The sequence below is a fragment of the Pseudonaja textilis genome, chromosome Z (assembly GCF_049901715.1).
Source record: "Pseudonaja textilis isolate UNSWEBS1 chromosome Z, rPseTex1.2, whole genome shotgun sequence".
Taxonomy (NCBI): domain Eukaryota; kingdom Metazoa; phylum Chordata; class Lepidosauria; order Squamata; family Elapidae; genus Pseudonaja; species Pseudonaja textilis.
In genome coordinates, this window is record NC_142008.1 from 36,882,720 (window position 1) to 36,907,327 (window position 24,608).

Below are 24,608 nucleotides of genomic sequence, written 5' to 3' on the forward strand. Positions count from 1 at the left end.
AAACAATGCACATTATAGTTATATTCAACTTTACAAAAGCTCAAGAAAAAAGAACATCATTTAGAAATTAAGTTTCAAATTTTCATGTCTGTATAGAATATCAACAAAACATTTTAAAATCTAAAAAGAGTACTTTGAAAAGCGAAACAGAATATTTTTTATTATAGAAATATTCTATTCTATTTTTTAGTTCTTGTCATCATGTTACTGTGCAATTTATTCAATGTTCACCCCAACTCCAATAAGTAATAACTACTTACCTCATTTTGTAGATCTTGAATAACTTTATATAGAGATGAAACCAAGGAAATCTTGTCTTTCAAATTTTTAGCATAACTTGCTATAGATGTTTCTGGTACTGTCTAACAAAAATCATTTAAGATATATAGTTTAATAAAAATATATACCATTCCAATTTTTAAATAATCTGTTAAATTAACCTCTATATCAAACACTGATCAAGCAGGTACATTAAAAAATCTTACAAACATTGGCAGGAGGGCAATGGCCCTCTTCTATTATCACTCTTAGAAAGTATATTAGTATTAATTCTAAAATTTAATATTACAATCTCTAAGAAAAAAATATTTTATAATTCACTTCTTTAGTTTCAAATTTTCTTATAAGTAAAGAATCACAGATTACCTTGAATTCTGATAACCATTCTTCTACGATCCCTGTATCCTCATCCAACATATTTCAATGTATTCTTAATCTTCAACCTTAAATTGTGGGGCATAAGAAATAAATATTAATTTTCTAATATGTTTTTCCTACAAACCAGCAAGATTTCACACTTTTTTGATACAATATTATCATTAGTTGTGGTATAATTACTTTTCATTTGTTAACAGAAACTTGCTAACAAAATACAGAGATAAAATTAATTATCAGCAAAGAGGCTCCGTTTCCTACCATTGATGAAATCTACTGAATTTAGACCATATATTACTACATGTGAAAATGTCAGAGAATACAATGTTATGAATGCATTCTTCCTCATTCATACCTATTAGTAGAAATCATACACACACACACACACACTCCAGTGTATTATTAATCTTTAATCTTAGATTTAGGGCATAAGAAGTAACTAGTCAATTTTCTAATACCTTTTTTTACAAACTGGGACTATTCCTGCAAGATTTTGCATTTTTTAATTATTATTTTTATTTATACAGAACTGTACTTGCCCTCTGAATGGATGTAGAAAAGAAAGCAGAACCAGAACAGAAACTGAACTGATAATTTCCCCTTTCAACTCAATAGCAAATAAAAGATGAGCTCCAAAGGCCACATCCAAAATTTAGATGTTGTAGCCAATGGAACTGAACTGTAGCTATATAATATTACAATAAAAGCATTCATTCTTCTCCCATACTATACATGTTTTTGTGAATGCAACTTCTTTCTCATCTTAGAAGCTGCAGTAACAGATAGCCAAGTAGGACACACCCAAATTAACTAATGACCAGGGTTTCCTAAGTCTGAGCCAATTTTCTAACCGTTTTATGCACAGAAAGATAACAATATATATTCACAAACACAGTATCTCCTTATATTAAAATAGAAAAATATTACTAATGTTAATTAGTAATGTAATATGAATGTGAATTTTATTAACACTATATATTAATAATCTAAATCTTAAGCAATGTACTATATAATTACACTTCAAGTATTCATTATTTTTAAAAAAGAAAATAAGAACTTATGCTAACAATGCTGGATTTTTTTTTCTATGTACAAATCAGTATGTTGAAATGATCACAGGCTGCATTCAAATGCACCAACAAATAGCATTGTTCACATTTATAAAGTATTAAATAAAATGAGGAATGCTGGTTTAATCTACAATAGCCAAGAATCAGAAGCAATCTAGCAGCCCCTTTTCAGAGTAACAAATTTTATTAGAAGTATATGTTCACAATTGATGAAACCTCATACCTTTTAATAAAATGTGTTAATCTGACAAGGTGCTACATACTGCATAAATACGAGGATGAAATAATAACTTGACAATAGCAAAGTAAACTCACTCATATTCAGAAGAGACACATGAGGAAAGTAGTATATTCAAGAATGAGAGATCCATACATGTAGTCTTCAACTTATGAAATTATGATAATTAGTCATGGTGGTCAAGGAACTACATGATCATCTGGCTTAATGACCACAATCCTGTTTTGCCAGCTGAGGAAAGACCTGCATTGCAACATCTCCACAGCTAAGGCCTCTCAGAGCTTCCATGACCTTCTGAATCACAATTTCTTACCTTGCTGGATCCCTACACTTTTGGACTTCCTTCTTCCCCAACAAGTCTTGCTTCGTTTACCTTTTTCAAAAAAATCTTTCCCAAGGAGAAACAGCTAATTTGCCATACAGCCTTCCCATACAAAGGCCTCAAAGTGGCATTCCAGAATGGGCAATTTTGGGGAGTGGTCACAATTCTCAGATTGAATTTGAAGCTGCTTCTAAAATGGCACCTGTACTTGGGATGGCATGTGGCATCTGTATAGGAAGGTTGTGTAATGTATTAGCTACTCCTTGGAAAAGGCAATCTTTGGAAGAAGTAAGTGGAGTGAAATGTGATGGGGCAGGAGAGACTCAAGAGTGTGAAAAAAAGCCTGGCATGAAGTAGCCTAAGGACGGGATGCAGGGGAGATAGGCAGGTGAGGACAGCTGCAGCATCCCTGTGGTCAGTTGTAAGGTAAAGCAGATTGCTAAGCATCCAAATTTTGTTCAGGTACGTATGGGGGCACTGCAGGGGCCGTACCTCAGGTACAGATTGCAAATCCTTTTGTTCAGGACCATCACAATTTCAGACAATAGTAGAAACGAATGGGCTAAGTCAAAGACCACCTGCTATAATTTTCTACAATTGTCTGCTGCTAGACAATTCATACTACTGATATTATTTTCAGAATAAAGGAGAGAGATGCATTGTGTGTGTGTGTGTGTGTGTGTGTATGTGTGTGTGTGTTTTCTTAAGTTTTCGCGGGTGCTTACATGTATGGCATTCAGCTTTGTTCGGGTATTTTCCCACGTCATTGTAGTTGTGCTTTTAAAGTTGTAGCAACGTTTCAGCAGAATCTCATCTGCCATCATCAGGCTTCTGTATAGTGCATACAGTACACTATGCAGAAGCCTGATGATGCCAGATGAGATTCTGCCAAAACGTGCTACAACTTTAAAAGCACAACTACAATGACGTGGGAAAAGCACCAAAAAGCTGAATGCGCTCTCTCTCTCTCTCTCTCTCTCTCTCTCTCTCTCTCTCTCTCTATATATATATATATGTTTTCTGAGGTTCTCGCGGGTATTAGTATGTGGATCTTTGGTTATTCGGGTTTTCTCCCCGTAACATTGGAAGTATCTAGGCAACGTTTCGATGAAGTCTCATTCATCATCTTCAGGCTTGTGTCTTCAGCTCTGTGCTTCTCAGAGTGATGTGAGCTTGCAGCTGCTTCTTCCTTTTAACTGCTAGTGGTTTAAAAGGAAGTGGTTTAAAAGCTAGTGGTTTAAAAGGAAGAAGCAGCTGCAAGCTCACATCACTCTGAGAAGCATAGAGCCAAAGACACAAGCCTGAAGATGATGAATGAGACTTCATCGAAACGTTGCCGAGATACTTCCAATCTTACGCGGGAGAAACCCCAAATAACCAAAGATCCATATATATATATATACACACACACACACACACACACACACACACACACACGCGTACATACATACATACATATACATACATACATACATACACATACATACACACACACACACACACACACACACACACACACACACACAAGTTCTTAGTTAGTGAGAACAGATGTTGTTTGACCAAAACATATTAACTTGTCTCTATACTCAAACATTGAATTTGAAGTAATCAGGTCATCTTATATAATCACTGTAATCCATGTTTGTAGAAAACGCTTTAAAGGGAAAACATGAAATCTTCTGTAATAGTCCATACATCAGATAAGTTACTGAAAAATCCACTTCTAAATAACATTAGAATATCAAAAATTAATTAAACGTCACCAGAATTACCAAATTGTGGGAGATTTCTGCAATTGGGTTTTAGAAATTTGTAAAAATTATTTTTAATAAGTTCATAAATGATGGTCAAGTTTTATAAACACTAAAATGTGTCCGCTGTATGTTGATGGATGTAGGCATAGAGCTTAACAGGTTTGTAAGTCTCTTTTCTCTATTTCTATCAATAGGACGCCAGTTAATCATGAGGAAGAATAACATGTTATTTCCACAAATTCAGGGTACATTATCTAGAGCTGTCAAGACCATACAGAAACGAAGAGGTTTTTTTTCCTCCCTGGAGTATATTTATAACTACAGAGAACAAGTGACTCATTTAAGAACATTTAATAGTGTAGTCTTTAGAATGCCTTTTCTATTAAGTAACTATTTGATGGAAACTGAAACATTTTAAACTTCCTGAGTATTTCTTTAGAATGTTATTGAGTATTCACTGGTGTCTCTTTCTTAAGGCAAAGGCACAAGTTAAAAAGTACAAAGTAATTTTGAAAATGAAGTGAATTTTTTTCTCTGTCAAAACAAACAGGCAAGAAAAAATATATTATCAAAAGGCTATATAAAGTTTGTTTTATGAATTACCCAAATAAGAACTAAAAGCAAAGCTTAAGGTTTAAATTTTAAGTGTAAGAGACCACCTGTCTGATTTCGATGTATATAAATCACTGGGACCTGATGGATTGATTATATCCCAGAGTTCTGAAGGAGGTGGCAGATGCTATCTCAAAGCCATTGTACCATATCTTTTTTAAAAAATCCTGGAGCACTGGGGAACTACCAGAGAATTGGAAAAGAGCTGATGTGGTTCCCATCTTCAAAAGAGCGGGGAATAGACTCAGGAAACTACAGATCAATCAGCCAACCATTAATACCTGGGAACGTGTTAGAAAAAAAATAACAAATAAAGTTATAACTAGTACCCAGCATGGCTTTGTTAAAAACAGATCATGTATTTCATTTTTTGACAAAGTGACTATATTAGTAGACCAACAACATGGTACACTTAAACTTCAGCAAGGCATTCAACAAAGTAAACCACAACCTACTTCTTAGTAAACCAAAAAAATGTGGGATAGACAACATCACCACTAGATGGATTTATAACTGGTTGACAATACTCAATGAGTAATCCTTGATAGTACTATATCTACATAGAGGGAAATAAGAAGTGGGGTACCACAAGGTTCCATCTTAAACCCAGTATTCTTCAATATCTTCATGACTTATGAGGGAATAGAAGCAACAAAATAATAGAACCCCAGGAAGAGAAAGTGGAAAAAAAGAAGCAAGAAGAAACAGCTTTGGATTATTTGGATTATTTGGTGATCTTTGGATTTTTTGGTTATTGCATTGAAATGATTAAAATCAATTGGGTGGTTGTTTAAAAGTGTCTAAAATGGCACCACTTTTAGAAGAACTGAAAATGGAACTTAAAAGGTATAAAGAAGATGCCCAAGAAGGGAGAGGTTCTTTTGGCTTCGTATTTCAACTCTTAGAAATGGAGATTTGGAACTATGAGAAACAACAAGAAATGCTTGCAGAACAAGAAGACTGGGACAAGGAAGGAGCCATCTTTAATGATCAAGTAATTTTATGTGGGGGGGGGAGGAAAGGGGGGGGAAAGAGAATGAAAAGTTTAAGATTTGAAAAAACAACCAAAAAGAAGAATAGTTTGAAAAATAAGTATATTAGAAAGCAACAGAAGAGGGGATTACAGAAGAGAGAATTAGAAGTAGAGAGACAACGGGGTAAAAGGGGGAGGGAGAAGAAGAGGAGGAATAAGGAAAGGAAAAGAAGTTATAAAGGACAGAAACAAGATATAGAGAATCAGGGAAAAAGTATAAAAATTGAAAGTATAAGCCTGTTTAGAGATAATGGGTAAAAACTTAATTGTAAAGGGGATTCTGCAAAGGTACATAAGATAGTATTGTTATATTACAAATAGAAATAATTTTAGAAAATATGATTAAAATGATGGATAAAATATTTATCATAATCTAGTGGAATGTTTGTTAATAAATAAATGAAATAAAATGAATGAGAGAATTAAATTAGAAAGGGATGGGAACATTTTAATTATTAATGATTTATAAAATATAAGTAAAGAGAAATATGGGGAAAAAAGAATTAATTGTGGAAAGTTTATAAGTGTTCCCAAGGAAGTATGATATTTAATTGAAAAGAAATGTTAAAGATGTTAAGATTTTAATGAATATTAATGATAGAATTGAATTGGAATGAGTGCTTTATTTACATACATACATACATACATACATACATATATATAAAATCTTTTTTTAAGAATATAGTGTGTATTTTAAGAATGTACCAAGCAGAATTCGATTGGAAGTTATGTATTATATTGAATGTTATAATCTTAAAGGTATACATTGAAGCTTAAATAAGAGTTGAATGGATAAAATTAAAAGATATAAAGATGTCATACTCCAATTAGTAACTACAGGGGAAAATTTCTTTAATGAGAAAAGATAATATGAAATTGAAACAGGACAGACAAAAGTATAAATATAATGATTTGAATTGAGATGAGATAATCAAAATAAAGTTGAGAAAATTAAAAGAGGGGAAAAACTATGTAGAAAATGTCAAACCGTCATAAGATATACAATAGAACACAAAAATGAGCATGAAATTGAGTATGTGTCTATATGAAGAAGTGATAACCCGGGACCATGCTATTTTCAAAAGAAGATGTTTTATTTGTATTATGTTTTTTTTTTTGTGAAAACCCAAATAAAAGTTTCAAAAAAAAAAAAAAGAGAGAGAAGGGGAATTCATCAAATTTGCAGATGACACTAAGCTGGCAGGAATAGCAAACACCCCAAAAGACAAATTCAGTCCAAAAAAATCTTGACAGACCTGAACAATGGACCCTATACAACAACAGGAAATGTAATGTGGAGAAAAAGGGTGTTGGTAGAAGTTACTGTGAACCTCCTTTCTATCTATGCTATGAGACAGCCCAGGATGAGTTGACTCCTTCCTATGACGTCATTTAGCTGAGTCTGTACTAAGATATAAAAGCCAGCCCCCGGAAGAGACCCCAGCTTTGGCGAAGATACTTGACAGACTGAAAGGTGTCTCTGACAGCACAAAATGAATACAGAAATATGTCTTACCCTCCCCGGATGAATCAAGGGAGGGGCTGGGCTCTCTCGCAGCATAGACAGAAAGGATGTTCACAGTAACTTCTACCAATGCTCATTCCCCTCCATGCTGCATCGAGAGCCCAGGATGGGACATACCAAAGCTTGCATGTCTGTGTGCGGGTCCTCGTCTGGCTCATCACACTGACTGTGGAACCACTCGTTGAAGCACCAGTCTGCCGAAGGCTGCAGTCGCTGAGGCAAAGGCATCCAGACGGTAGTGTCTGATCAGATGGGGATGTCCATGTGGCCGCACAACAAATCTCCTCCAAGGATGCTTGGAGCAGAAGGCAGCAGAAGTGCTGCCCAGGCAGCAGAAGTGGCCGTACTTCTGGTAGAGTGTGCCATCAGACCTCAGGGAACCGGAAGAGCTGCAACTTTGTAGGCCTGCTCAATGCAAGTCCTGACCCACCTGCTAATAGTAGGAGAAGAGGCCTTGTGCCCCAAGTGAGAAGGGAAAAAGGAAACAAACATGGCTTCCGACTTCCTGAAGGAGGAAGTGTGCTTAATGTATATTCTAAGAGCCCTTCTTACGTCTAGCGTGTGCCACTGCCGCTCTAAGTCATGGTGCAGGAGGGGGCAGAAGTCAGGCAACACAATGTCCTGGGACCTGTGAAGCCAGGTGTTAACCTTTGGAATAAATGAGAGGTCCAAACGGAGAACAACCCTATCATCGTGGAAGGAACAAAGGTCCTGTCTGATGGAAAGAGCAGCAAGCTCGGAAACGCGCCTGGCTGAAGTGATGGAAACAAGGAACACTACCTTCAGAGTCAGGAAACACTATCTTCAGAGTCAGGAAACTGTTCTAAGGGGTTCAAAGGGGGGCTTTGTAAGGGCATTAAGGACCACATGAAGGTCCCAGGAAGGATACCTGTGAACCACCGGTGGGTGCAGGTTGGAAGCCCCTTTCAAAAACCTCCTGACTGAAGGGTGATGGGATAAGGAAGGAAGCGAACCCCATGAGAGAACCAAGGAGAGGGCTGCAACCTGTCTGCGTAAGGTGTTGGGAGCCAAACCTTTCTCCAGACCATGCTGAAGGAATCTAAGAACTTCTGCCAACTGGGCTGAAGCAGGAGACCGACCCTCCCTAAGGCCCCATCGGGAAAAGGCCCTCCAGGTGGCGTCATAGATGCGCCTTGCAGAAGGTTTGTGAGACACCAGGATAGTGAGAATGACCCTTTCTGGGAGATCAGCCTCCTCTAGCCACTGCTGCTCAAGTGTCACATAGTCAGCCTGAGCCACTGGGTGTCTGGATGGAGCAGAGCCCCCTGGTGAAGGGAGATTAGTTGGGCTGGGATCCTCCAAGGAGAAGCCACAGATAGGTTGACCAGGTCCACAAACCAGGCCCTCCTTGGCCAATAGGGTGCCAGGAGGAGGAGCTCCGCTCATTCTTCCAACATCTTCCGAATTACTGCCAGAATGATGGGAAGCGGGAGAAAGGCGTAGAGGAGACCCTTGGGCCATCTGCACCAAAGAGCACTGGATCCCTCCACTCCCTGGCAAAGAAACTTGGTGAAGAATCTGGTGACTTGGGCGTTTTGAGGAGTGGACAAGAGATCCACCTCCGGTGTTCCAAATCTGAGGGAAAGGTCCCTGAATAGAGACGGAGGAATGGACCATTCTGCCTGGTCGACTAGGCTCCTGCTGAGCCAGTCAGCCTGGGAGTTGTTGACCCTGGAGATGTAGTCCGCCAAGATTGTCAACAGGTGTTTCTCTGCCCATAACCCCAACAGTTGAGCCTCTCTCATGAGGGCCTTGGACCTCGCCCCCACTGCTGGTTGAAGTGAGCCTTTGCGGCCATGTTGTCTGTAAGGACTAGAACATGAGAGCCGGTCACTGATTGCCTGAAAATGCTTGAGAGCCAGAAAAATGGCTCTGAGCTCTAGCCAATTTATGGGAAGGGTCTGCTCTGACCTGGACCAAACGCCCTGAGCTATCTGGCCCTGCATATGGGAACCCCCACCCAGGAGGCTGGCATCGGTGGTTCTCACTAGCCTGTCTGGGTCCCTTTGAACAGGAGGTCCCTTCCAGGTTGACGGGGAACGCCACCAATTGAGAGGTCAACGAATTTGTGGCAGGAGCAGGACCTTGATGGATGAGTGGCTGTTCCTGCTTGTTGGTAGGAAAGAAGTGATGGTTGGTTGGGAATGGAGCCGAGCCCACAGGACGATGCCAATACAGGAGACTTCCCAGAAGTTTGGACAGCAGCAACAGGGGGAAAGTTTGATGTTGCTGGATCTGGCTGATTATCTCTGCAAGGTTCTTTCCACGAGCTGGGGACAGGAAAACCTGGCGCGACGTGGTATCGATGACTGCTCCCAAGTGTTGTAATTTGGCTGTGGGAGAGAGCTGGCTCTTTTTTGGTGTTGATGGAAAACCCGTGGCTCTGGAGATATGACAGGGTAATTTGCAGATTCTGATGGGCCGTATGGATGGAGGAGGACAGAATCAAAATGGCGTCCAAGTAGCATTGGATCCTCACTGGAACAGAACACAGAGATGTGCTGCCAGATGCTGCCAGAACCTTTGTGAAGACCTTTGGAGCCGATGAGAGGCCGAAGGCAAGTGCTCGATACTGGTAACGGGTATTCTGATAACAGAAACGGAGAAACTGGCGATGATGAGGCCAAATGGGGATGTGGAGATAAGCCTCTGTGAGATCAATGGAAGAGAGGAGGTCGCCCTCCCGAACACTCTCTAAAATAGAATGCAGAGCCTGCATTTAAAATCACCTGTATTTTACAAATTGGTTGAGGAATTTTAGATCAAGGATGGCTCACCACCCCCACTCCCCCGAGGCTTTGGGAACGATGAAAAGGCGAAAGTAAAACCCACATCCCCGTTAAAAGGGGGGAACAAGTTGAATAGCCCTGATGTCAAGGAGGTGTTGAATGGCCTAATTCATGAGGGCTTGCCTTGAAATGTCCCGAGAGACAGGACAGATCAAAAAATTTTCTGGGGGTGGCGTTAGAAAATCCAATTGTAACCCTGACCTAATAGTGCTGAGCACCCAGGCGTCCATCGTTGATTCCTCCCATTTGGAGGCAAAGAAGGCTAGGTGGCCTCCGATGGATGGGGAGAACGAGGGATTACTTAGAGCGACGGAAGGAATAACCCCCTCCCACCTGAAAGGGGCGTTTACCAGCAGAAGGTTGTTGCCTGCCAGATGCTTCCACACATTGGTCTTGGCGTTGGGAGTACGGCCTGAGAGCAAGGGAAGCGGAAGGAGGTCTCCGCTGGAAAAGCAGGAGGGCGATAAGGAACTGGGTGCTAGTCGGCTTTCTTCCCAGAGGAAGAGAGAATTTTACATTTATCTCTGGTTTCAATGAGATAAGGTTCCAGAGCATCGCCAAAAAGTTTGTCGCCTGCAAAGGGAATTGAAGCCAACTTCCATTTTTGGCATGACTCCGCCTACCAGTTTCGGAGCCATAAAATCTTCTTGCTGCTACTGAAGATGCCATGACCCTAGATGCAAATTTGGTGGAATTGAGAGTGGCATCCTCAGTGAATTCTGCCACTGTGATAATTTTGTTAAGGTCTTGGTGAGACCGAAGGTCAGAAGCAGGCAATCTATTCTGGAGTTGGCGCAGCCACCGTATGGATGCCCTTGTAAAAAAAGATGCTGCTGTTGAAGCCCGAACAGCCCATGCAGCGGCCTGGTGGTTGAGCTTGAGGGTCTGTTCGGAACATTTATCATCCGGTTTCAGGATATCTTCTGGCTCAGTGGGAGTGCCAGAAGATGACAACGAGTCCACAACCGGAACGTCAACAGAAGGCACTGCCAGGGTATTGTCCAGGGCTGCGCTGATGTTGTAGAAACGCTTATCCAGAGAAGATGGGTGAAGACCTGCCGAAGAGGAAGCGCACTGTTCCTTGACGATGTCCAGGAACAATGTGGGAGAAGGCAAAACTTCTGCATGCACTACAGGCTTGGAGAAGAGCGAGTCTCCTTGGCCAGAGGGATCTCCTTGTGGCTCAGGAGCCACTTCCTCCGGCGACAGCTTGGCAGTGACCAAGGCCTTGCTGAATAATGACCTGAAAAGAGTAGGTTTGAAAACCAATGCAGAGGATGTCTGCTCTGGGTGAGAATCTTCTTCCACTGAAAGATTTTAGTCATAAATCTTACCCTCTTCACGCTCTGAACGAGAGGAGTAACTGTGTTCAGATGGTGAAGCCCCTCCTTTCTCATCAACCTCCTCCCATTCTGATAGCAAAGAATGGACCCTGAGGTCCTGGGGACTGTGAAATTCAGGGTGAGGAGGCAAGGAACTTATAGGTTGAGAAGGGAGAAGGGCCTGAACTCTTTCCAGAGGCTGATGAATTTGCTTGAAGCCTCCAGCCAATCCCTGTCTAATGGCCAATGAGAAAACATCTTGGATATCCCCTGGCCTATGCTCAAAGGTGGGGGGCAGAAGGCTGAAAGCCCGCTGCTGTGGGAGTGAAGGTGGCTCGAGGTCTGGAGGAAGTGGGGCATAGGGCCCAGAAGCCTGTTGGAAGTAGGGCCCAGATCTGCTGAGATCCTGAGGATCTGATTGTTCTGCAAAGGCCCCAGGAGACCAGGATGGAGGATGAAAAGGCTCATATATAACTTCTCCTCCTCTGGAAAGGTTTGGCTGGGGCCCATGGGTATCACCTGAAACTTGCTGCAGTTGCCCTCTCATCTGTTGAATTGTTCTGTTAAACTGCCTCTCTAGGGCCACATGTCTGCGCTTATCTACCCTCAACCCAGTTGGAGTTGCCTTCTTAGGGACTAGAGCCTTAGCTCTGATTTTAGCAGCCACCTCCCTCTGGACTGATTGGGAGCGCTGTCTACATCTTTTTCTCTTATTGGGCTTAAGAGATTGATCCACTGGGGGGGAAAGCTCTGCCTGAGCTTTATCCTGATCCATTTGTAGAAGGAAAGCTCTTGTGTTGGGAAGAAGCTGTTTAGAAATCTAGAATAAGTCCTTTAGGGTATAAAATGGCCCCAGACTTACAAAATGGCCATTTACCTAATGGTGGAAGGCTTCAATCCAAGATGGCCACTGACTAGGAAACCGGGCTCCGAGATCGAAGAATCACTTCTTAGTCTATAAAGAGCCCCAAAAGAAATCAGCAGAAGAAAGCACAGCCACCGGCCACACGATCAGCTGGCTGGCGCTTTTATCGGTTTGCCGTTTTTATGATCACTCAAACCTCAGGCGTGGGGGAGGTCTCAAGACGCTGCCAAGCTTGCCTGCACAGCGCTCTGGCAACATTGCTCCCAACGTTGCAGGAGAGGGAGCCCTGCTCTCCTGGAAGAGCAGCTGCCCAGATCCCTGGGAGCTGCTTGAAGTGAGGAAAAAGGTCCTGAAGATCATTGTTTATTGCAATCTAATGGAATGGTTTCAGAGACACAGCTACTGACTGAAAGAAGCTGAATCAAAAGCTGGGGTCTCTTCTGGGGTCTGGCTTTTATATCTTAGTACAGACTCAGCTAAATGACATCATAGGAAGGAGTCAACCTATCCTGGGCTCTCAATGCAACATGGAGGAGAAGCAAGGTTTTACACCTTAGCAGGGGGAAAAAAGGTACAAGTACAGATTAGGTGAAACTTGGCTCAAAGGGGACCTTGAAGTCCTAGACGATGATCACATGAACTACCAGTGTGTGGCAGCAGCCAAAAAAGCTAATACAATTCTTGATTGTATAAAAAAGGGGCACAGAATCAAAATCACATGAAGTATTAATACTGCTTTATAAATCCTTAGTAAGACCACACCTGGAATCCTGCATCCAGTTTTGGTCACCATATTATAAAAAAATATTGAAACTTTGGAAAAAGTGCAAAGAATTGCAACTAAGATGATTAAAGACATAGAGACAAAAAAGTATGATTAAGGTTTGCAGGAATTGGATATGGTCAGTCTACTACAGAAAAAAAAAGACTAGGGGTGACATGATAGCATTATTCCAGTATTTGGGGGGCTGCCACAAAGAAGAAGGGTCAACTTATTTCGAAAGCACCAGAAGGCAAGACAAGAAACAATAGATGGAAACTAATAAAGGACAGAAGCAACCTGGAATTAAGGAGAAACTTCATAAAAGTGAGAACAATTAACCAGGGGAACAACTTGCCTTCAGAAGTTGTTGGGGCTTCATCACTGAAGGCTTTTAAGAAGAGACTGGACTTATCTGAAATGGTATAGCATCTCCTGCTTGAGCAGGGGATTGGAGTAGAAGACCTCCAAGGTCCCTTCTACTCTATTCTAATTGATTGATTGACAATGTTTTCACATAAGATAATGATCCTATGATGTCAACTGGGTTTCTTTTATAGATTTCTCTAATTATAATTCCAAACATGCAAACTAATTCAGAAAATCTGTTCCAGTTCTAAACTATACAATTTCATATTTCACACCATGAACTTTTCTTCATACTACATACTACTACTATATCCAATCAAGATAAATAAATCAATTATTTCATAAAAACTTCAACTAAACTCACACATTCTAACTTATACATTTTAGAAGAACACAAAGTATTTTTATGAAACTTTCTTAACTGATTTAGTAAGAAAAAAATTGTATGGTCAACTTCGTGTCACTTTATGCATTTTAGAATATATAGCAGAAAAAACTGCAGTCTCTTGCTGATATCTATCTCTTCTGCCACTTTTCTTTTTTAATGATAAGTAGTGGTGTCCTGATTTTTGGTGTGATGTATATTCTCTGAACACCCCAGTCCTTCCTTGCTTAGTGTTGTTCCTTGTTATGCTTAATAGTTCAGTCATGGCAAATGAGACCAGCATAACCAAGAAAATAACAGAGATTAACATTATGATTTGCTAAATTGATCAATTCTGAGAAAAGTGCACTCTCCATCACTGTTGCATGTTCTCAGAAAAGCTAAGCTTTTTTCTAATTCAAGTTTTGATCTACAAACTTAGTTTGAAGGAAAAATAAGGAATGGCAGCAATTATATGCTATTTGTCCAGCAAAAATTATCAAGACAATTTCTTTTCTAGGCAAACAAATATTTTTGTGTATTGGTAGTACATAAGTCAGACAAAACTAAACTTTCACAATTTCTCACAACAAAGATGGCTAGGATACTATCATTTCCTAAAAGATCGAAAAATCTTGTTGAAAACTAATAAAAATCTGTAATACAGTAACCAAGAGTTGATGCCTACTTGCTCCTTTTCTGCTTGTGTTCTGTACAAATGAATGAAGAGCATTTGTATTCCAAGAGCAGCCTGAGTTCCAAGGCTATTTGGAATGGCCATTCTAAAATGTTGTCACTCTGCCACCACCCAGAAGAAAAAGTTGAAACTTTGGAAAATTAAGTAATCTCAAGCAGACCTGAGACAATGTTTTAACTTTCTTTCATAGTTACTGATTGGATTATGCATTTATTTATTTTACTAGATTTACATACTACTTCAGTTGTTACCAATTCTTGATTTGTTGTATTTCTTTCTATGAGTTGCTATGAATTTTTCATTGGGAAAACAATTGTAGACTGTGCTATCTTTCCTTTTGTTCTGTTCCCGATTCCATATGCAAAACTGTAAAATCCTGTTTGAAGTATGATTCACTGAGATGTTTATCATCAGAGGTCTTCTGAGTTCTTCCTTGTGGAAATGGGCATTGGTAAACTTACCCAAGAACGCCCTTTCTATCTATACTGCTAGAGAGCCCAGGATAGGATGGGTATGACTCTTCCTGATGACATCATCAAGCTGAGTCTGTCTAGTATAAAAGTAGCAGCCTATGGGAGAAACCCCCCAGCTTTGGCAAAGATACTTGACAAACTTTAGTGAGTGTCTCTGAAAGCCAAAACAGAATCGTGAACCATAACATACCTCACTACAATCCAGACACCACAACGGAGGAGCTAGGCTCTCTAGCAGCAGAGATAGAAAGGGTGTTCTCAGGTAAATTTACCAATGCCCATTCTCCTCCATGGTGCTGCAAGAGCCCAGGATGGGACATACCAAAGCCTTCATATCCTTGGGAGGGTCCTCGTCCAGTCTCTCACTCTGAAGTAGGCACCATTCGCTGAATAACCCATCTGCCAAAAGCCGCGCTTGTGGAGACTTAGGAATCCAGGTGGTAGTGTCTGATGAACGGAGACAGGGATGTCCATGTAGCCGCTCTACAAATCTCCTCTAAGGGTGCCTGGGTAGCCCAAGCAGCCGAAGTTGCAGCACTTCTAGTGGAGTGTGCTGTCAAGCCATGTGGTACTGGCAGAGCTTTGGCTTTGTAGGCCTGTGCGATGCAAGCCCTGATCCACCTGCTTAAGGTGGCAGAAGCCTTGTTCCCCCAGTGGGAAGGGGAAAAGGATACAAACATAGCCTCTGTCTCCCTAAACGTTGAAGTGCGTTTGATATAAATTCTAAGAGCCCTTCTAACATCTAAGGTGTGCCACTTACACTCTCAGGCATGGTGTGGATGGGAACAAAATCAGGAACTATTATGTCTTGGGATCTGTGGAATACAGAATTTATTTTGGGTTCAAAGGTAGGGTCGAAACGAAGAACAACTCTATTGTCATGAAAAGTGCAGAGGTCCTGCTGTATAGATAGAGCAGCCAACTCTGGCACCCTTCTAGCTGAAGTGATGGCTATTAAGAAAACCACCCTGAAGGTCAAGAATTGAAGGGACACCTTTCTGAGAGGTTCGAAGGGAGGTTCTGTTAGGGCCTGGAGGACCTTGTGATGGTCCCAGGATGGGAACCTGTGAATCACAGGAGGGCGGAGATTGGAAGCCTCTTTTAAGAATCTCTGAACTGAAAGATGATGGGACAAGGCAAGAATCCCAGGAGATGACTAAAGCAAGAGCCACTACTTGACAGTGTAAAGTGTTAGGAGCCAGACCTTTGTCAAGGCCATCCTGGAGGAAACGGAGGACCTGTGGTACCCCTGCTACTGTAGGAGAGAGACCTTCTCTGTTACACCAATGACAAAAAACCCTCCAGGTGGCATTGTACATAGGCGTAATAGAAGATTTACGAGATGCCTGGATAGTAAGGATGTTTGTTCGGAGTGTTTGTCCTCTGCCTTTAGTATGTCCTCAGGCTCAGTGCTTGAGGAGAAGGAGACCACAACTGGGGCATCTACTGGGGGAACTGCCAGAGCCATAGCTAAGGAAGGGCCCACATTGTAGAACCGTCTTGGGACGATGGGCGGGGGCCTGCAGTGGGGAAGGCAAATTGTTTCTTGACTAAATCAAGAAAGATGTTGGGGGAAGGAAGGACCTCTGAATAAACAATGGGTTTGGAGAAGAGGGAATCCCCATGCTCTGATTGTACCACTTGAGGCTTAGGGGCAATTTCCTCCACTGACAACTGGACTGTTTGTTACCAGTGCCTGGTGAAGGAGAGGTTTGAATAAAGGGGATTTGAATACCGAAGCTGAAGGAGGCAGATCAGGCCTCAGATCTTCCTCTTCCTCCGAGAGGTTGGGGTCCCAGATTTCTCCCTCTTCCAGATCAGAATCAGGGGAGGGGCTGCACTCAGATGATTCCTCATACTCTCCCTGAGTGAGGTCCACTCCTTCCGCATAGGTAAGATGGGTTCTTTGTTCTACATGGTGAGGTAGTCCCCTTTGGGGAATCTGAGCTAGAGGAAAAGCCGAGAAGGAAGGCTGGGGTCTATCTGAAGGTCTGAAGACGTGTAGAAGATCTGGGGGCTGAAGGCCTGCTGCTGTTGGAGTAAAAGTGGCCTCTGGTCTTGATCGAGAGCTGCTTTGTGCCACGGATGGGACAGATGAAGAAGAAAGATCCCAAGGAGTCTGTGTGAAGTTCGGACCTGACCTGCTCAAGTCTTGAGGTCTTGGTTGGATTTCAGGTCACTCTAGGGACCAGGATTGGAGATGGCTAAGAGGAGCTGAGGTATCTTCCCTCTCCCTAGAAGTAGTTGGCTGAACAACTAGAGGATTGGCTGGTTGGGAAGCCTGTTGTAGTTGACCCCTCATTTGTTCAATAGTTTTGTTGAACTGCCTTTCTAAGGCTGCATTCCTTCGTTTCTCTGCCTTTAATTCGGCCTGGGATGTTTTCTTAGTGCCCAAAGCTTTGGCCCTAATCTTGGCCGCCACCTCCCTTTGAATAGACTGAGAGCGTTGTCTCCTTCTCTTTCTTTTGCCAGCTTGGGAGCCTTGAGAGATCAGGCCTGAAGGCTCTGTGTGGACTTTGTCTTGATCCATAGTATGCATAAACAGACACAAAGATGCTAAAAGCGATCCTCACTATGTGTTGCCTATGCAGTAACCTGAAGGAGCTTATGAATGGTAGAAGCTGGCCTTTGGGGGATGATGCCACCTAAAATGGCCATTTGCTGCTTTCTTTAGAAGAAGAAGCTTTCAAAATGGCCACTTGCCATGTGCGGTTGAAGAAGAAGCCTCCAAATTGGCCACTCGCAAGAGCTACAGGCTACACAGGGGTTAAATTTCTCCTTAGGCTGTAAACAGCCCCGAACAGCGAAATCGGCTTTAAAGGGAAAACTGCGGTTTTAACGATCAGCTGATAGGCGTGGTTATCACCGATGTGATCTTTACAATCGTGGCGGCCAAAATCACTGAGGGAAGACTGTGGGGGAGGATCAAGGGTTGCTCCCTACTTACAGTCTCCCTTGGATGAAGAAACGTTGAATCCTCAGCGTTGCAGGAGAATGGAGCCCCGCTCTCCTGAAGGCACAGCTGCACCGGTTCCCCGGGAGCTATGCCAATTATGAAGATAGCTTTCACTTTTGCTGCTAACTAAACTGCTTTCAGAGACACCAGCTTATGCTCATCGAAAGAAGCTGAATCAAAGCTGGGGGGGTTTCTCCCCCAGGCTGCTACTTTTATACTAGATGGACTCAGCTTGATGATGTCATCAGGAGGAGCATACCCATCCTATCCTGGGCTCTCGCAGCAGCATGGAGGAGAAATACTAGTTAATACTCCAAAAGATCTTCAGCTCTTTTTCAATAGCTTGGTGAGTGTCATTCACAATATTATCAATCTCTTCATCTTATCTTTTGTTTCCTTGGTAAATTCAAGAATGGTTTACCACTGCTTTTTCTCACATAGTATGACAAGATGCCATTGCTTTTGTCTCTACAGTGATAATCCATCTCCATATCCTTCTGTATCTCTCTTGTCTGATATAGTCTGCTTGCTTTAGCTGAACAGCTAGGATAAGCTTCACAGTCAAAAAGAAGGCTGTGAAAATATTTACATACCCCTCACATCACTGACATAAATTGTTTCAACTCCTACCCTCAAAACGATGCTATAGAGCACTGCATACCAGAACTATTAGACACAAGGACAGTTTTTTCCCAAACACCATCACTCTGCTAAACAATTCCCTCAGCACTGTCCAACTATTTACAAAGTCTGCATTACTATTACTATTAATCTTCTCATCATTCCTTATCACCCATCCCCTCCCATTTGTGACTGTATGACTGTAACTTTGTCGTTTGTATCCTTATGATTTATATTGACTGTTTCCTAGTATGATTTGGTTGCTTATTGTACTTTATGACTATTATTAAGTGTTGTACCTTATGATTCTTGACTCGATGAATGTATCTTGTCTTTTATGTACACTGAAAGCATATGCACCAATACAAATTCCTTGTGTGTCCAATCACACTTGGCCAATAAAAAGTTCTATTCTATTCTATTCTGAAAGGATGACACAGAGAAGAAGAGGTTGATTTATTTTCCAAAGCACCTGAGGTCAGGACAAAAAGCAATGGGTGGAAGCTCATCAGAGAGAGATCCAACCGAGAACTAAGAAGAAATTTCTTAATAGTGAGAACAATTTGTCAATACAACAGCTTGCCTCCCAAAGTTGTGGGTGCTCTATTCCTGGAGATTTTAAAGAAATTGGACAATCATTTGTCCAGGATAGTATAAGTACTCCTGCCTCAAGGAGCCCTATGATTCTATTTCTATATTTAAACACTGAAATTAAGTCTATTTGAAAACAGCTATTTCCCACAATGATTTATATGATCCACTTCATAGATTCTCAAGGATTATTGACTGATTCTGATACTAGTATAGAAAAAACAGCATGATGATAAAACATCAACCACTGAAGTACAAGATTAATATTTAGAAGGAAAGCATTCAAATCCAGATTTAGTCACAAAGTTCATGGAATACATTTGGGATAACTAGCCTCAAAACTGGGGATGGGGGGGAAGAATGAGAAAGAATGTAATAAATCACCAGAAGCTGTGGGGAAGAAAATGGTATATAAACATAATTCACTACAATATACTGGGTTTAGAAATAAACCAATAGCAAAGTTACTTGGTTGGATCAATGTAATACAATTTAAACTGCTTATATTAGCAAATTTCTAATTTTGCATTTTGGATAAATTTTCAAAGATTTTTAAAAAGCAGAAGAGAAACTGCATATTCTGATTTTTTTGCAGAATATATCCAAAACAGCTGGATTAGCTATACAGTTGAAATTAATGCAATATAATAAGTTTGTTCTTTTCCACCCCAAAAAATTACTGACTTAAAAATATTGTCAGAATCCTTTTACAAAAGAAATCACCATGGCACACAATTACTAGGCAGAAAAAAGTTATAAATGCTATTTCCTGATGTATACATGTAAAATGAACACATGCTCTGATGCCAAGATACGCAGCTATTAAACTCACTCTGTATTATTTGTCACTCAGTTTTTTAATGAGTCATAAAATATGAGGTTCTATCTGGTTGATTCATATTAATTTTTCTCCACACCCTTTTGATTTATAAAAAAAGCCTTATAGCACAAAAGAGTTAAAAATTAAAGACTATAATTCAGAATATACATTTACCTATTGCACACATTGTAAATTCCTTTAAGAATTTGCTAACTATCTTTAAATTATAAAACTGCATATATGAAATATGATAGCCTACCTATCAAATCCAAAAATTTCAAAGTACAGCCTTTGCTATACATATAAAATTAAAAATAAACAGAAAATCAGCAAAGACAATTTTCATTTTGCATTTAATAATGGAAATATGATTTTAAAAATATCTTCTTAAATATTTTAAATTCATGGTAGTGATTCGTGGAAAAATAGATCCAAAAGATCATAACTCATAATTGTATTATGATCAAGTAAATGAAACAAGAACAGTCAATGCCAACATATTTATTAATGACAAGAATGAAAATAGAGAGACTGGCTAATTTATAACTTTCAGAAACTAAATTTATCACTGTAGAAATTATTTCCGTAACATACATTTACAATTACTCACTTTACTAATAATGAAGAATCTGAAAGATAAATCCTTTGTTGGAAATTCCTGTTGTATTTCTTCTGGCAGAAGATCTAGTTGCATATAAATTAATTTGTGAACACAGATGCCCTTGAAGAAAATTAATTTTTGTTGCCTATAAAAATCTCTTTATACGAATCTAAGTGCCCTTGACAAAACCCTCATCCAACGTCATATTCTGAATGTGCTGATTCAATAACAGATAGGCTGTTATAAATCCAACTAGCTATCCAAATCCATATTTTTCCTTCTTCATGCATTTTATGAAGTAGATTCTATTCCATAGAGGCATCTGCTACAATATCAGTTTGAATTAAGATTCATACATGTCTCTGCTAATTCTTTGGGCTGTAACAATTTTTATTTTGTCTAAATTCCCAATATCTGGTTAAAAACCCATTTTTACATAACTCACTTAGGATTCATATGAGAAAACAATTAAATCACCAACCACCTATTTCTACAGATCATCATCATGGTATAAAATTGTGATCTAAAGCAAGAGTGCAATTCTACACATCCCAGGATAATATTGCAGGATCCAATCTGGTCAGTCACTGGGACAAGAAGTTTAGTCTTCCAAGCCTTCAGTCTAATGGAATTTAACATTCTATTAGAGAGAACTTCTTTGGGGATGGGCTCCAGCACAACTCTGAAAACTTAGGAGACTAAACCTCTGGTCCCAGTGGCTGACCCAGATTGGAACCTAAAACAAGAGTCTACAAAAATTTTACATAAGTTGATTAGAAATCACTCTCGTGCCTATCTGCATTCAATGAGAACACAACTACAAATTGGACCATTTTTTGGTATTGCTTGCTCAAAAATTTGGATCTACAGATTTATGGTTTATGGATCCAGGTGGTTTTTCCTCAGATCCCAAATGGAACCAAGATTAAATCACAAAACATATCTATCTGGAGGCAATAAATCATTACAACCACAAACCTATCTAACTTAAGCAAAAATCCAAAACCATGATAGTTTTGTGCAGATTGATGTTATACATGTTTTAATTTTATATGGCTTCCTTCTAACATCATGTGAAATCAAGTGTAACTATGCCTCAGAACCTCAGATTTCCACATGGAACCAATATCAAAGCAATAGGAAAAAGGATCAGGAAAAGGCACACAAGCAAGGATGTAACTCAAGGTCAACAGCAATATATAGTTACATAACGCAGAGATCAATTTTTCTCCCACACCATCTCGTGTTCATTCTTCCAGTTTCACGTTAACTGCTTCCAATGCAATTATCTGTTGGCACAATAATAGTTAAAAGTGCTCCTATTCTTTTCATTAGGTCTTGCATGATGACAGAATAGTTACTATTTTAAAATAACTATCTTTAAAAAGGTGGAACTTATCTTAAACATAAAATTGTTTCTCCAAAGCTAACATAGTCTATTTCCATAGACTATGGAACACTCCATGAATGTTTTGATATTTAAAATGCTGTAGGCTGTTTATATCTTTCAGCAGGAAGCAGCACCTCTTTAACTTTGGCTCAGGAGATAAGTAGAAACATGCAGATCTGCTTAATATTTGAAAGGGAGACCTCAAGGGAAAAATGGTTGACTGGTCTGGAAAATGGCAGTGCAACACATCAGTAGTGATGTAATGTATAAATTAGTTTCATTGCTCTATAAAGATCCCCTGCAAAAATCATGTGGGTTAATGAGATTTGGTACAGATAGTCCTCAACTTACAGCAATCATTTAGTGACTATTGAAAGGTACAGTAGCACTAAAAAGTGACTTATAACCATTTTGCACACTTATAACCTTTGTAGCATCCTTATGATCATGTGATCAAAATTCAAATGCTTGGCAATTGGTTCATACTTATGGCCATTACTATTTTCCAAGATCACATGATCACTTTTTGCAACCCTTTGACAAGCAAAATCAATGGGGAAGAAAGATTCACTACGGTTTAGTACTAACTAACACTTGTGGCAAGAAGGGTCATAAAATGGGACAAAACTCACTTCACAAATGTCTCACTTAACAAAAATCTTGGGCTCAAGTATGGCCATAAATCGAGGACTATCTGTACATCAAATCAACTTGCACAAAAATCTTTGAATCATTTGAGATAGCTCATTGCATACTGATGGATCATGCATGTAATCTGTGATTTCTGTGAGCGTTCAATGTAGGTCCCATATAAATTTATACAAAGGTTAAGAATGCTCCTTGAATTATTTATATATAGCAGAGGATACAGCAAAGTCTAAAATGAAAACAGTAACTAGGGTTAAGTGCCTGAAGATGGACTACAAATCATGCAGTGCATTATGCCACCCTGTTTGATTTCATGTTCCTTTGATCGTTTTGTCAACCTACTCTTAAATATTAGCAAGGGGAGCAGTGTTGCTTGAGTTGTGGTGGAAGCTTTAAAATGCTCCATGGTGAAGGGCCAGAGAACCCTCTCCTCCTTTCCTCTGCCCCCCCTTTTAATTCTTGCTGCAATTGGTTAAGCCAGAGAAAAACTCGCGGGCCAAAGGTAAGAGAAGCAGAGACCATAGGCTTGCACGGCGACCTGATACCTCCCGACGCCGCCGGTTTGACTCAGAACTTGGCCCAACTTAGTTCCTGGAGTTCCCTCTCCAGCGACTCAAGCGGAATGGGACCGTCTCAGATTCGGAGGCCTGAGCGGATCTAAAAAGCTTCAAGAATATCCCGACCTGACCCTTCAGACGCGGACGAGCCGAGAGTCAAGAGCCTCGCCCAGGACCCTGGCCGGTACCCTTTCCTCGCCGCCTCCCTAGCAGCCTGCAACCGAGTCCCGCTTCAGCGCGAAGGGCTCGAGCCATGACAGTCACTCGCTTGGCCGCCTTCCGTTGTCCCTATAACTTGTCGCCTCTCCAGATCGGGACCGGAGGACAGTCACCGCGACACGCCCTGAACCCCGCTTCTTGGCTCCTAGCCGCCTCCCGCCTCTCCTCGGGGGTGTGGGGGGAGGAAACACAACGGCACGGGAGGAGCGGGGCCGCGACGAAAGGAGCCAGTTCTCTGGGTGGGGACGAGGGTTCAAAGCTGCGACCTCGCCGTGAGGAGAAAAGAAACACGCTGTTTCCACCCCGCCGCCCACAGAACCGCTATTCCTGTTCCCAGCCAACAACCCCAACACAGACACATAGACACACACGCACCCACACATGAGCGTGCACACAAAGAGAGAGATTCCCCCTCCCCGCTTTTTTTTTTTACCCTTTTCTCAGGGAAAAAAAAAGTTCCTTCAGAGCCGCACGCCTGTTCCTCTGGGTCCAAACGGCGCCCCTCCAGGTTCGCTGCTTTTCCCCTTGGCGTCGCCGATCTCGGCGCGACTCGCTCTACAGCTCCCAACAAAAGTGTGAGGAAGACAGAAGAGCTGATGGACGGAGAGACTCGGGGCACGACAGATGCCTGCCCCGCCCAGCAGAACCCGCTATTTGAGTGGCCATCAAAGAGAGCCAATAGCAACACCGCAACCAGTTACGACACCAATAGAAATTCGTTAGAGAGGAGGGAACTCCATTGAGGCCCGCCTTTTTCTTTTTTCTTTCTTTTTTGGTGTGTGGTTTCCCAAAGTGGGTAGGTCCCGCCGCTTCATGAACAGAGATGAATTGTGACGCGTCGTTGGAGATAGTGCTCGAGGGGAGGGATTTTATTTGTTCTGTCAGCGTCTGATTGACAATAGAAGACTACAATTGGGTTCGGAGGTTAAAAGAGGTGAAAGTTCCACTCGGCCTGCTGCTGCGAATCCGGGCATGCTGGGGCGAAACTCATCGTCACCTCTCCGTGGCCACAAATTTTGCGATTATTAGCCTGGGTTCCCTATTACTGTACTACATTCCGTTAATTACTATAGGTTTAATTCCAAAGTCGCTTTGGCTTCCTGAAAACAAAAATATCAACCATATACGAAATATTTGAAACAATGCAGCGTCCACTTCGAAATAAATGCTACTTTGTGTTTAATGGGAAATATTCCAAGATATAAGTGTTCCAGATTCCAGATGTGTGAAACTTTACTAACTAAAACAATAATAAAGAGCTATTAGAAATGAGTTTAATCCTTCAAGTATATTGTTTTTGAAACTAGAACAGTTAACTTCTAATTCTTCAGGTGGAT

At 40.9% G+C, this 24,608-nt stretch overlaps 1 protein-coding gene across 4 annotated transcripts in view; it reads right to left on the reverse strand.

Moving 5' to 3' along the window:
* The window catches only part of HYCC1 (hyccin PI4KA lipid kinase complex subunit 1), a 51,670-nt gene extending 27,627 nt beyond the window's left edge, over positions 1–24,043 (reverse strand). The window contains exons 1-3 of one of the 4 annotated variants that reach the window (XM_087916532.1): positions 23,705–24,043; positions 646–722; positions 261–362 (exon numbers count right to left, since the gene is read on the reverse strand). In XM_087916532.1, coding sequence (XP_087772658.1) covers positions 261–362; positions 646–696 — 153 coding nt within the window. In that variant the 5' untranslated portion in view covers positions 697–722; positions 23,705–24,043. Of the gene's footprint in view, positions 1–260; positions 363–645; positions 723–21,694; positions 21,719–23,704 lie in introns of those variants that run through there. The other 3 variants (XM_087916534.1, XM_087916535.1, XM_087916533.1) reach the window with 3 other exon arrangements.
* Positions 24,044–24,608: the final 565 nt, after the last annotated feature.